Source organism: Calliphora vicina, chromosome 1, assembly GCF_958450345.1.
Source record: "Calliphora vicina chromosome 1, idCalVici1.1, whole genome shotgun sequence".
In the NCBI taxonomy this organism is placed as follows: domain Eukaryota; kingdom Metazoa; phylum Arthropoda; class Insecta; order Diptera; family Calliphoridae; genus Calliphora; species Calliphora vicina.
Window position 1 is genome coordinate 766,721 of NC_088780.1, and position 15,561 is coordinate 782,281.

At 28.6% G+C, this 15,561-nt stretch overlaps 1 protein-coding gene across 1 annotated transcript; it reads right to left on the minus strand.

Moving 5' to 3' along the window:
• Positions 1-6,655: 6,655 nt before the first annotated feature.
• LOC135949121 (uncharacterized) lies at positions 6,656-7,946 on the minus strand. The gene is made up of 3 exons (XM_065498583.1): positions 7,608-7,946; positions 6,991-7,541; positions 6,656-6,922 (listed from the first exon to the last, which is right to left on the minus strand). Exons 1-3 carry the CDS (start codon positions 7,887-7,889, stop codon positions 6,802-6,804), a joined length of 954 nt encoding a protein of 317 aa, XP_065354655.1. The 5' UTR covers positions 7,890-7,946; the 3' UTR covers positions 6,656-6,801.
• Between the last annotated feature and the right edge of the window lie 7,615 nt (positions 7,947-15,561).

Consider the following 15,561-nt stretch of genomic DNA (forward strand, 5'->3'; position numbering starts at 1 on the left):
TTATTATAGCGATTTTTATGAGAATTTATAATGTTTTACCTGGAATATCTATAATGTTGCTTGAGTCGTTGTATTTCATTAATTGTTCTGTTGAGTAAAATTGAATGCAAGGGGGCTCTGAGAAGGCTACCTCTTTCCAATCTATTAAATCCGTGTAGGAATGACAATTAAAATTGAGTGTTGGAATTGTGAATTGACGTAGTATATAATAAATATGTTAAATGTCACAAATATGTAAATTTATAATACTTATAGTTGTACTTAAAAGAGTACATCTATCAACGTTTTATTAAATTTGTTTATCAAAGTTGCTTATTATCTGTATTAAGATAGATTGCAATTTAAATAAACGCAAAAAAATAAATAAATATGTAGTATGAAAACTATTTTTGTTATAAAAATGATTTGTTATTACATTTATTATCTCCCAACCTACACAATCATGTCTGATATGCCCTTTGAATTTTTCTTTAATAAAATTAAAATAAATAAAATTGGTATTGTTGACAACAGTGTTCTAAAATGTGTTATGTTGCAATGTATTATTTCCAATCAAAATGTAAAATTTTATGTTTTTGGTTGTTATGCCCTTTTGATTTTAAGGTGACCATATATAAGATTTTTTGTAAAAATTAAAAAAAAAGAGAAAAAATTTTCTCTTAAAATTTTACTAGTTGTCAATGATTTTATACAAATTCTTCATTACTTTAAAAATAAACGACAAAAAACAACAACATTCAAAAGCAAATTATTATTATTATGGAATAATGTTTTAGCTTAAATTTAAATATTCGTAGTGTAACAAAAGAAAAGTATACGAATTTATACATCGATGGATAGCTTATAAAATTTGAGTTATTTTGATTCCCATTACATATACTATGAATTGAGTACAGAGATTGTCAGATAGGGATGAAATTAGGTTTAAACAAATTTGAATAAACATTGAACTGGATTGAATTTTAAAAAAACGAGAAAAACCATTTCGGTGAAATTACATGATGTTTATGATCAAGAAATTTCATCTATGTATTTGAATAAATTCTATGAAAACATTAAAAAAAACTAAAATTTTGTCGAAAATTTTTAAAATTTTTTAATTAAAAATTTTTTTTTTAAATTTCTTTTAACCAATTGAATGCGTCTCTCAAAGACCTTTCATACGATACCAAATTTACATATACTTCCTTTGGAAGAAATATGGCAAAATGTAAAAAACCTCAAAAAAGGACCTTTTTATCCTTTGATCCAGCTCGCCAAATATTGACCCCAGGACGAAAAAATTTCAAAACGTGGTCTTAGAATGAATCAGATTTTCATTTTAGGCGGGAACATCGATACCTTATTTTTTCTCCATACAAACGGGGCCATGTATGTATGTATGTATGTATGTATGTATGTATGTATGTATGTATGTATGTATGTATGTATGTATGTATGTATGTATGTATGTATGTATGTATGTATGTATGTATGTATGTATGTATGTATGTATGTATGTATGTATGTATGTATGTATGTATGTATGTATGTATGTATGTATGTATGTATGTATGTATGTATGTATGTATGTATGTATGTATGTATGTATGTATGTATGTATGTATGTATGTATGTATGTATGTATGTATGTATGTATGTATGTATGTATGTATGTATGTATGTATGTATGTATGTATGTATGTATGTATGTATGTATGTATGTATGTATGTATGTATGTATGTATGTATGTATGTATGTATGTATGTATGTATGTATGTATGTATGTATGTATGTATGTATGTATGTATGTATGTATGTATGTATGTATGTATGTATGTATGTATGTATGTATGTATGTATGTATGTATGTATGTATGTATGTATGTATGTATGTATGTATGTATGTATGTATGTATGTATGTATGTATGTATGTATGTATGTATGTATGTATGTATGTATGTATGTATGTATGTATGTATGTATGTATGTATGTATGTATGTATGTATGTATGTATGTATGTATGTATGTATGTATGTATGTATGTATGTATGTATGTATGTATGTATGTATGTATGTATGTATGTATGTATGTATGTATGTATGTATGTATGTATGTATGTATGTATGTATGTATGTATGTATGTATGTATGTATGTATGTATGTATGTATGTATGTATGTATGTATGTATGTATGTATGTATGTATGTATGTATGTATGTATGTATGTATGTATGTATGTATGTATGTATGTATGTATGTATGTATGTATGTATGTATGTATGTATGTATGTATGTATGTACGTATGTATGTATGTATGTATGTATGTATGTATGTATGTATGTATGTATGTATGTATGTATGTATGTATGTATGTATGTATGTATGTATGTATGTATGTATGTATGTATGTATGTATGTATGTATGTATGTATGTATGTATGTATGTATGTATGTATGTATGTATGTATGTATGTATGTATGTATGTATGTATGTATGTATGTATGTATGTATGTATGTATGTATGTATGTATGTATGTATGTATGTATGTATGTATGTATGTATGTATGTATGTATGTATGTATGTATGTATGTATGTATGTATGTATGTATGTATGTATAAAAAAAAAAATCTAAACCAAAGTCTCACTTTATAGGCGTAAATATTGAGGACTCTCCCTAGTCTACTTTATTTCTATTAATAAATACTTACCCGATACATATGAAAATAAAAAGGTTTTGAATTGTTTTAAAAAATTTTTAAATTTTTGTATTTTTTGAAAATCCAATACAATTTTTGCACAGACGATGTATTTGTATTATGATACTCGAGATTTTGAAATATATATTTGGGGGATTCAAACGGTCTGCTATTAGGTCGTAATGTCGTAAAATATTTTTTTAGTTTAAACCATGATACAATAATTGTAGAAGGTAGAATCACTAGGGAGAGTTTTCAATATTTAGCCCTATAATGTCAAACTTTGATTTTGATTTTTTTCATATTTTTTTATATTTTCTTTTGTTTGATATTACAAGAATTGTATAGTTGAGAATTTATTTTCTACTGGGTGTACCTTATGTGGTTGTATCATGGTTTAAATCAATTCTTGTTGTGCTGCAAACAAAAAAAGTCATAATAACAAACCAATAAACATATTTCAAAAAGTCTTATTAGTTTATAACTTTTTTGTTAAAACCCAACAAAAATTTGTTTAAACTAAAAAAATATTTTAGGACATTATGACAATATGACCTAATAGGAGACCGTTTGAATCCCCCCATTATGTATATTAAAGCTCAGTATTGTCGCCTGTAAATACATAAAGTAACAATTACATATTTATATTAAAAAAATTTACTTTTCAAGAAATTTGGTCAGTGTAGCCAATTTAGCTATTTTCTGGCTAAATTTAGCTCCTTTCTACCTTTTTTAGCCAGTAAAAAATTAATTTAGCCATTTTTTATTTTCATTTAGCCATTATTATAGCTAAATCAGAACTTATATAATTACTCTAATGATCTTAAATGTTTGCTATGAAAAATGAGTAAAATCAGTTAAAAAAAAATTGGCAGGAATATTATGACAAAAATTAACTAAAAAGGTTGAATCAGTAAACAATATAGGCACATAGGGTAAACGCTCCTATAGTCGGCATGACCCAGTAGTCGGCATTTTTGACTTAAAAGCTTAATAAATAAGAATAACGATAATTTTATACAAAAGTAAGATTTAACTTTAATTAAACATACACTCATTTATCTTTATGTAATGTTTAAATTTGGGTGAGATGAGTATTTTCATCTATTTTTATCCTCATTAAGTGACCATCCTTAAACTGGTGCGGAAGTGCCTGTTTTTTAAGAAATTTTTTAGTGGCAAGGCCAACTAAAACAAGTTAGTAACCATATCAATTTAAGTAATATTTTTACCAGAGTGGTGTTAACAGATAAAACTTTGTTTAAATATTACCTACAATGTGAAAGTTTTCACAAAAAATATTTTTTTTGGTTATTTTAATTGATGCCGTCATTAGGAACAAAAATTTCTATGATTTTCAATAGTCGGCATAGTGATGCCGACTCAGGAAAATTGCTAATTTTTTGTATTAAGCTCAAATTCTACAAATTTGTTTATTACTCATCTCTCTTGACAATAGATTTGGAGAAAATGAGTTTGAAATGAGTTTACCCAATAGTCGGCACAGTTTTAATTGAGCATTTTAAGAACTGCCGAGTATAGGAGACCAAGCATCCTGAACTCGGCAGCAGCTTTTTATTTGACTGGAGATCGTTAAACAGAGTAATATTTAGAGATTCAGTAGGTATTATTAATTCTAACATCTTAGAATTCCAAATATGGACACTCCAGAAAAAAAACCCATGCACCAATATCCTGAAAAAGCCTTAAAATATTTTCTATGCGAGAGAAGGCCCGATTTCTGTATTAGGTGCCAGTAAACAATATGGAGTTCCGCGTTCAAAAATATAGGACAAATTATACGGTTCCGAAGGTCCTATGAGAATGGGGCCGCAAACAGTGTTATCTAATTCCAAAGAAAGTGAGGATTAACTTAACACGGTTCAATCAATCGTGAAGGAAGAGCAGCAAACCACACCATTTGTATATGATCTACCCGGAAAGAAATGGTATAAAGGGGTTTTTAAACTGTTCTCTCCAAAATAATCATGTAAGGTACCTTAATAAACAGGCTCTTTACTAAATCAGTTGAGAAAAGAAACGGATTTGGATCTAGCTTTTGAAATAGTCAACCGACTAGCTCCTAATATGAGCGTAGAATTGATTCCGATGACTTTATCGAAGAGAACAATAACTTAAAAATAAATTATCAAACTATTGAAATTGTGAGTAATCTTACCATAGAGGCAGGCACGTTCATAATTAACAAGGAAAAGTTGAAAATATGGTAGTATCGCCAACTTTAGCTGCAGAAAATCACAATGAAACTTGAAACCTGTTCACTACTCAAATAATTATTCAAATACTTGGTTTCAGCCTTTTAACTGTTCAAGTCCAATCCCAACAAGTTGTAGTTGTACATTTCAAATGTTTTCAAAGTTTTTTAATAATAGTATGGTCACTGGGATATTGTATATGATTGCGGTAACCATAATATGTTTACGTTACCATTAACATGATTGTAAATAAATATATATTTATGGCAATCATTTTCATGATAATGATTTATCATAATATGTTGATCTCAGAATATGATAACCATAATCCTAGAACAACACAATATGTTGAAGTATTACATCATAAACATGGTTGCCACAAACACATAAATATTTACTACAATCATATGTATATATGATTGCTACAATGATGTGAATGGTAACTTAAACATAAAATAAACATAAATGGTTACCGCAAACATATACATAATTACAGTGATAATAGAAAAATAAAATAAACCAAAACAAATTAAAAAAGGAAGATAAAACGAGTTAGGGGCACATGTGAAGAGGATTTGGACACAGATCCTGAGGATGATGGTCTAAAAACGTAGGATATGATATTTGCCCACAGTGGTTTCACCTCAAATGCACTAATTTATGTTTTTTATTAGTATTTATTTAAATGGCTGATATTTTAAATAAAAAATAACTTGAATTCTTTTAAGATTTTATTCTTTCCTTAATAAAAAATGCTATGCCGACAATTGGGTCACAAATTGCCGACATTAGGATCAAGGGTGCCGACTTCGGGTACAAATCGTGTTTTTTCAAAAAAACGAAAATTGCTCAAATTTAATAAAAACTGCTTGAAAAGAATTAATTGAGTCTAAAACTATACAAATTACTAAACAAGAATAACCCATTTACATCCCAATACCATGTTCGCACTCATAATGGTATCACTTTAAAAACTGAAAAAAAGTTAAACTGCCGACTACTGGTGCATTCACCCTACATATATATAAATGTTGGAACCTTCCATATATTCTTCAAACTTGCTCTAGTTTTCAAATTAGATCTTTAAATTTGTGCTCGAGTATTTTATTATTTGCTTCAATGACACTTTTGCATAAAGGACGCATTCAAATACATATTGTATTCTTGTCTGGGACGCTGGGACAGCTGTAGCTTTTGAGATATTTTCTTTTTTTTTTTAATGTACAGATAGTTAAATAGAAATAAAAATGATTATATGCTTACCCCCATTAACACGAAGTCTGGTTAGGCATTAACTAATAGTTATACTGTCGGTTAAAATTATTTTTGTATGAAAACTGTCAGTATAACTATTAGTTAAAACATAACCAGACTTCGTGTTACTGGGGGTTATTAAAATAGTATACTTATAAAGCTACGCGTATATTCGACTAATAAATATAAGCAGGTAAAATAAAAACTACTACAAAAATTTTTAATATTTTAGTGATTAGCTGTATATTGTGAATACTCATTATTTAAGAGTTTTGATTGAATGGTCGTTTTTATGTTTTGTTCTCATAAGCAATTTCGTCATATACAATTCAGAAAATTAAAGAGAATTTAACTATTAAAGAAATTCTATAAAAAATAAGCTATAAATAAATGTATATAAAATGTTGAAAATAGCACCATTTATAAGGAATGTTATACTTAAGAGTTATTTAATAATAATAATGCAATTGTTGATTTCAAATAAGAAAACTAAACAAATAGTTTATATGCATATTTGTCAAGATGTATTTACATTACTAAATATAGAATTTATATAATCAATCGAATGACTTGCTCCAAGAGAAGCATTGCGCATAATATAAATTTACCAGTATTTTTGGTTTTGTGGTTTTAGAAAACCACAGTCAAGCTCCTCTTCGTAATCCATAGGGATCCAAGATAAGTTTTAATCCAAATATAAATTTATTAGTGTGAAGATTTGTAAATAAACTGAAAGTCATGCAAAGAGGTATATTTGGTGGAAATCTGAAAGAATTTAAAAAAAACATGAATTTGCATTTGTCCGTGTTGCATAGATTTTTGTGGAATTGTACCTCGTATACATGAACCCAACGGATAGATTTGAATCAAACGTGCCTCGTATATGGGTATCTTTGAAATCCCATTGATAACATATAGTGCCGACGGATTTGTCCGTTTTGCGATGCCATGCCAATAAACTGGCCATTTGTATATTACGATGAATGCGTTGCCAATAACTTACATCAATACCTTGACGTGAGACAGTGGCAGCCACCGAATACGAATGTCGCTTGTATCGTCCAGCAATGGCTGTATCGGTCATCAACGAGCTGGGTTCCATCCATTCCAATAAGAGTTCAGCGCCCAATGCCAAGTGATCGCTAACAGATCGTACAAATGATAATGTTGCACGTCCACTATCTCTACGTACCTCATATAAATTCGTCGTCAGTGTAGAGCTGTTAGTACACAACTCTATGCAGGTTTGCGTTTGTAAAGGAGCTTCGTCAGATGCCCTCTGCATTTCTGTTTCAAGCCGCAAACAACGAAAAGGATAATAGAGTAAACCAATATTCATGGAAAGAGTGGTGGGATTAATGTCAGCACGAATGGTAGGAGTTTGCTTTTAAAATTAAATGATATATAGTTACATATTGTTCAAAACTGCACTAGAATATTTTGTACTTACCATATAATCATCGTGCATTAGTGCTGTAAAAATACCACCAAATCGAAATCCGGAAGGCTTATTGTGACTCAAAATCCAATTGGCATTTATTGATTTATTCGGTGATAATCGATGGACATAATCCAGTTCGATGCCATCGAGAAGTGTTGGTTTTATACGATGTGCCAAGTAGTGTAGTTCTTTTATATTACCTGGATTGCAGTGTGAATAACCCCGTTTATATTTTTTAAAACATGGCGGAAATTCTGCTCTAAATTTTGGTGGGAATCCATCACATTTCATATTTTCTATTTTCTGTTTATTTTGATTTTTATTTTTGAAATATATAAATATTTTTCTTTTTAATTTTAGAGAGTAGTAAAAAATATACACACATACTTTATACTTGTACATTAGAGTGTCCATTAGAATTAAATGTTTGAAATGTTGAAACCGTACCCCCTGAACACTTTCGTAATGACCTAAAATACCACCAAAAAAATGTTACCTTTTTCTAAGAAGGGCAACCTTTGATTTAGTTTTGAGGTACAAGGGAAAAAATTTATTTTTTCAGCTTTTGTAAAAATTTTGCCATTAAATAATTACTTTTGCAATTTAATTTAAAAGAATTGAAATGTGTACGTAATTGTCGTTCTAATAGGATATAAAACACGAAAATTGGTTAAAAAATGTTAAATTTATAAAAAAAAATCATGGAACATGAAATGTAGGAACAAAATTAAAATATTTTGAGATATTGAAATAAGAGCTTATTTTTAATTAAAATATATCCATATTTACTTGTGTATGAGTTTTTGTCTTCTTAGGATATCGTTAACCTATTCGCAGGTATAGCCAAAAAAAATTCAAAACTCAATTTTCAAATTTTTAAAAATTTTTTTAAATAAATTTCAGAATGTTTTAATCATCACATTGGAATTTACTGAGAACATAGTAGGGAATAAAAATATGAAAAAGTATGACAACACCACCTATAGTTTTTCCGTACCTGCGATTTAAATTTTGCGATTTTCTCAGTTGTCAGAAACCTAAGTGGTGAGAATGTATTAGTGTGATTATTTTGAGTAATTTTTTTGTTTGAGTTTTTTTCTAGTTTCTTCTCTATGTTTCTCTATCGTTAGAATCATTAGAAAATACACTCCCAATTATAAAAGAAAATCAAAATTAAATGTCTACACCCAGAGAAAAAACAACTTATGTGCTGTTTTTCTATAGCGAACGAGTACTTAGAGTGGAAATTTAACATGTGTTTTGTTATTGTAACAACAACAAAATACATGTAAAACGGCTCATTCGCTATAGAAAAACAGCACATTAAAATCATATTGAATCAATAAGAAACATTAACGAAAATCTAGTAATGTTGAATTTTTTTTATTTCAATATGAAACAATATTAATTTAACGTTGAAAATGATTGATTTATCGTATTTCAATATGGTTTTTCTATTATAATGAACAATATTGAATTAATATGACGCGTTCTTATTTTTCAGTTGTAGCTTTTCCCTAAGTCTGCTTTTACACAGGGCAAGTTTTCTTGCCGCAGGTCTGGGGTTATATGAGAGTTAGTCAAGAAGAAAGAAGAGGGGTACACACAAAGTAAATTAATAAAGTAGACTCAGTAGAACAGCTGACTATTTTTTTTACTTTGGTCTGAACTGTCAATTCACTTGTGGTTGTTGTGGCGAAAAATACAACAAGCCCAAAAGCAAAAACAACAACAGGCAACTTTGACAGCTCAGACCTTAAACCAAAAACAAAATTGCTTGTGGTTTTTGTAAATGTTGTATTTGTTGTAGTACTGTCGCTACTTTATTAATTTACTTTGGGTACACACTTGCTTGTACTGGCAAGTCTCTTCAATTCTCTTTTGTTTTCTCATTTTCACTATGGCGTTTATTAGGTTTTGATATACAAAATTGAACACAGACTTGATGTGTGTAAACAGACGTGCAAGTTTAAAAGAGAATCGAAGAGACTTGTTTCAAGTAAACTTGCTGTGTGTAAAAGCAGACTAAGCGTAATAAGAAAAATTAATTATTTCTTGTTTTGTTGTAAAATATTTTCAATATTTCTATTTGGAAATTGTTGAAGAAAAATTATATTTTGCGAAATAAATGTGTCATTTCATTTAAAAATAATCGTATTAAATCCATTAAAACTCGCGACAACATAATGAAAAAGCGAAGAATTAAATTCATTGTTTGACGTTGCAGAGGTAAATATTTTGTTTCTACCTTGTGTATTATTGAATCATGACCTATCTATGACTATAAAACTACAGTATCACAGATTATTACAGTTCTCAAAAGCTAATATCGAACCGTATAGCTATTTTGACATTCTACAACCACTTTTCAATGGTTGTTGTTTACAATTTTCAATAGGCCACGAGTGTGATATAGTCAGTGTTGCCGTTTTGATTATTTATAACCAAAATTGGTTATTTTTTTTCCTGATGTGTAGGTGTGTATTTATTTTTCATTTTGGTTACTTTTATATTATAACGATATCGTATATATACACCAATATAAGGTGTAATCCAAAAAAAAAGTTTTTACATCGGTTTGTGTTAATCCTTGTTGTAGCTGAGAACGAATAATTATTTTAAAAGATATTTACGATTTTTGTGATTTAGGGATGTAAATGAGTTCACAATATTGGTTTAATTACACAGGGGAAAAGAAATTTTGGTGACGGAAATTTCAACTACGTTTTGTACGAGTTGATGAACCCTCAGTACAATGTTAAACATGTTTTTTCCAGTCAGCTCGCGTTTTCGAAATATCGCGGGTTTTATATTCACATTACATACCCTATTTTTCGCATTTTTCTTATAAATTTTGGGTAATGCAGCTTAGAATATGAAATTTTTTTTAGCATTAAACTGGTCTACGTAAACATATGTTTCTTTTGAGTATAATAATTCTGGTATATGTTTTGGAATATTTGACTGATATTTCAAGAATGTTGAAATTTGACTCTTTTAGCTTTATTCTAATGTTATATTCCGAAAACATTAAAATTTAACACTTCACATTCAAAATTAATTAAAAATGTAATGAAATATTTGGATAATACCCTGAAATTTTACATCCTAAAAAACATTTTTATTATAAATTACTTCCTTAGGTAATTTAAATCTAACTGCAGCAATAGAAACTTGAGTTTTTTATTTACGTGATATAAAAAAAAAGTTAAAAACATGACGTTTCCAATAAATTTTTGTTGGTTATTTTTTTTAGCATTTTGGTTATTTTTTTATACAAACTTGGTTACAGATATTTTGAGGTTGTGGCAACACTGGATATAGTACATATATTCAGTGTTTAAAAAGCTGCGATAACTAACAAATTTTTAACTTTTGCTACAACTACTGCTTCAAAAAAGTGTATGTAGCGGTAGCAGTAGCATTATTTTTTTTCGTTTTCTTGTTTTTTTTTAAACTACTGCTAGCTTCAAAATATAAAACTCTTAACAGAGCAGTAGTAATAAAACATGAATTGTAAATGGAGTAGTAGCATAAAAATACAAATCATTGCTACTGCTCTATATCGAGTTTTAATTTTTAAGGTAGCAGTTGATGCAGCAGTTAAGGTAGCAATAAAAGTAGTCAAAAAAGAAAATCTTCAGTCATAACACCAAAATTGACAGAATTAAACACTGTGTGTTGTTTTTGTTTTGAGAGAGTTTGAAAGAATTATTCGATTTTATTCGTCTCAGATGTTCGTGTTGCTAACAGAAAGATCGTGTTTTCTGTGTGTATAACAAAAAAGCCGAACTTTTGTTTACAACACGACCAACATACACAAATATACATTCACAACAACAACACATAATATAATTTTTTGGCTGAAGATTTTTATTTTTGACTTATTTTATTGCTACCTCAACTGCTACTTAGCTGCTACTTCAACTGCTACTTAACTGCTACTTCTTCTACTACCTCAACTGCTACTTCTATTACTACTAAATTTTAAAAGTAGCAGAATTAATAAAAAACTAATGACTGCTACATCAAAGCTTTTTCTTTTTTAAGGTAGCAATAGAAAATAAATTACTCTGCTACTTTTAAATTTTTCTTTTATTAGTACTACTACAACTACTGCTACCAAAATGTGAAGGTAGCAGTAGTAGTAGTAATTATTGACTCCGAGTTTTTATTAATTTTTTAACTAGACTACTTGTGTTTTTTCGTTGCTACTGCTACTTGTAGTCTAGTTTTTTAAACACTGCATATATTTGTCTCTCTTTCCAAACCACAACCATTTTGACATTTTCTTTTGTTTGTTTTCTACTGCCATATTACTTTAACAGGAATATTGTATTTATACTTGTATTGTTAAAAATAGTAAAAACGGACAGGAGTTTCTCATTTTTATTTTCTGTTTAAAACAATTTAATTAAAGTAAAACAAAATGATTTTTTTTGTTTGGTTTGGTTTTGTTTACAACAACCACAATCGTTTGTATAGAAGTTTTTAACTAATTTTATTTAAATTACAAAAAATATAACATACAATACGTACATATTTAAAAAATCACATTTTATTATTAACACTGTAAAGTAAAAATGTCCATAAATTACATAAAAAAGTTGTTACAATATTTTTAAATTTATTGCATTAACACAAAAACAACATGTGATCGTACATACATGCACACATATTTATAACATGTACTAGAGATGTGTGAGTGACATGACCGACTTTCGGTTAACCGTAAATTTATACGGTGTTCGATTTAACCGATTTTGTAAGGAATTACTTTAAAAATTTCAATAATACATACAGTTCCTTTTCCTTGCGTTGTTCGTTATTTTAATTGTTGCGTCTTGAAAATATAAAATTATTATAGATGTAAGGTAGATTTAAGCCTATCTCTTTAAAATAATTTATGAACTTTTATAAATACGATAATAAAATAATAATAATACATACAGTTTTATATGTAAAAAAGTACCTCATTCGTTTTAAGTTGCCACGAATGATAAAACATATGTATGTAATAAATAGGAGGCGGATTTAATTTGTGAATTAAAAACACTAGAAGTGATTTTCTTGTGTCACGCGGGATTCACTCGTGAACATGGCTACAATAAAATCAAATCACAGGATTACAAAAACTTAGTACGTGAGCGTGCGTGAGAATGATTTAAATATCACTCACGCGGACATCTCTAGAATAAATATACACAGTTTAAAATATATAAAATCTTTACACATGCACATTTATGGCAAAAAGTGGTCATAAAAATTGCTACAATTGTAAATTTTAATAAAATTAAAACAATAAAAAATAATGAAATCAAAGGAAATAAACAATATGAATAAATGGATGAGTTTATTTACATTTCTACACACAATATTCGACTTTTTTTTCTCCTTATTTCATTCTCATTTTGCACAATGTATTTTTTTTCAGTGAAAATAAAGAAATACATTTAGTATTTAATAAAAATTAAACCACAGACCATAAAAAGCTAAATTGTAGCCAGCGTAAAAAACAGGGATGAGGGCAAAAATTAATAATTTATTTTATACAACGTTTCATCCTAAGATCACGATGCATAATTAATAATTCATGCAAAAACCTTTGCGTACAAATTTATCAATATATTTCTTATTTTGTACTGTTATGTTCTTGAATGGTTTTTGTTGAAATCCTTCTTTAAAGTTGTACAATACATTTGCAATGTTCCTGGTGAATGGCACATTAAATGACAATTGACAGCTGAGCTCCTTAAGCGTTGTCATACGAGTGTCCCTGGCCACGTATTTATGCATGTGTGATTATACATTACGCATGTACATACGTATTTATTTCTGTGGGAGTTTGTTTTTAACAGAGATTAAAAGACATGAAGTACATAAATATTTTATTTATGATACGAAGGCAACATATTATAAAATATTGAAATAACAGAGATGAACAACTTCAATACCAAATACAAATGTACATTTGTGAAGGATATACTACATCATAGAGTAAGTTCAGGTAATGTGGTATACATATTTTTTATTTGACTATAATTTTTAAAATCTTAATTCGATTGGAACAGTTCTCAGCTGGTGTTCTACTACAAGTGTTAGGTTTACATCCATGAAAGTAAAAAAGTTTTTTAAGTTCAAGTTTCAGAGAAATTTGGGAAAAAGAGAAAAACCCCAATACCGATGCATAGTATTTTAATTTGTAAATGAGTTGCGTTTTATTTAAATCATCTTCAATGGATGCGGTTTAATTTGGCGGCTGACCAAGCTAACCAGAAGCTCCTCAATACATTCTTCGCTTCGTAGGAGACATTGAATGACAGATGCGAAAAAAAGTCCATTTGTTATTTCTAATAGCTCAGATAGCTTTCTTCAAATCTTCCGCTGCCCATTTTCAAACTTCAAATTTCTTTCGCATATTATTTGTTTGAAATTCTTTAGCTATACCACATGAGCGGACCACGTGGTTTATTAAAATTATTATAAAATTAAACATTTACACTAAATATGCTATATTGTTGCATGTGTTATTCAATAGCAAAATATTCCCATTTGACTTTAAAATTAAATTAACGAAGTTTAAAACACGTGATTTTAGAAAAAAAATAAAAATTTTAACAGATCACAAAAAAAGTCTACCACAAGATAATGTTGATTTTTTACAACTGACTATTTTCATGACCTGCAAAAATGAAGTACACTCACCCAATGTTAATTTTCTTAGATTATAAAAGTATTAAGCTTGATACCGTTACTCCTATGCACTTAGTTTTAGAGAAAAGTAGCTATACCATATTATCCGTCTATACCATATTATCCGTCTATACCATATTACCCGAACTTACTCTTTAGGTATGAAAAGTTCTTGAGAATTGTGTAAAAACTCAATACTCCCTCCATCCCCTTCCCATAACCTATTTTTCTAGTTTCTACACAATGCGCTTCATGCATGTAGCATTAAACTCTTGAGTACTGTTTCTAGTTTACAATAAACTTTTGCTACAATTCCAAAGGCTAACATTTGACATCATCGGAAAGTCTCCTTTGGATGTATTACTTTAGTTGTTCATTTGTTTTCAATTGCAATTATGTAGTTTGAAAACCAGAATTATCTACTAAACAGAGTAATGGAATTATTTCAGAATAACTATGTATGTACTTATATATTTTAACTGTATAGTTATTGCTAATAATTCCCTTAATTTTTTTTCGTGAAAATGTAATCATCATTTTGGCATCATAAAATCAAATGACTATTTGAAGTCATCCCTATAAAAATATTGTTTTCTTTATTTACAGTAATAATAATTTTGCTTTACTGTTTTTGGAAATAATATCCTTTTTGTTTCCTTGACTTCCCTGACTTGGAATCGAAAAATAAAATTGTCATTTTTTTGTTCTGTTATTAGGCACTAATATTATTGTTGCTATTGTTGTTGTGATGATTTTGAAGACCACTTGATGTTTCCTATTGAAGTGTCTCACAACATACACTCTGCAGTCAATAAGTGAAAAAATCAAAAAGCCATAAAAACTTAACACAATTGAATCGTGCAAAATGCTTACGAAAACCAACCAACACAAAATATTTTTCTAACATACACACATACTTACTTATTCATTCCCCAGCAGTTCTTGGTGACTGTCCCGAACTAGTAATTTTACCTAGAACTTAGGGTGACTAGTTATTTGAACATGTGTGTATCCAAAGCATAGGTTACAATGATACTGTCTTATAGCTGGTCCAAAGTAGTCAACGCATGTGATTCACATATCGGATATGTAGCCAATGTATAACCCAACTTATTGAGATAAATTAATAAATGTGGTTATTACATAATAGAAAGTTTGTAGTTTTATGACTTGAAATATATTGTAGGTAAACATCACAATTGGAATAAAATAGGTTTCCAATAGTTCAAATCAAATTCGGTTAACTTCCTATTTCGCTTAAATTATATTT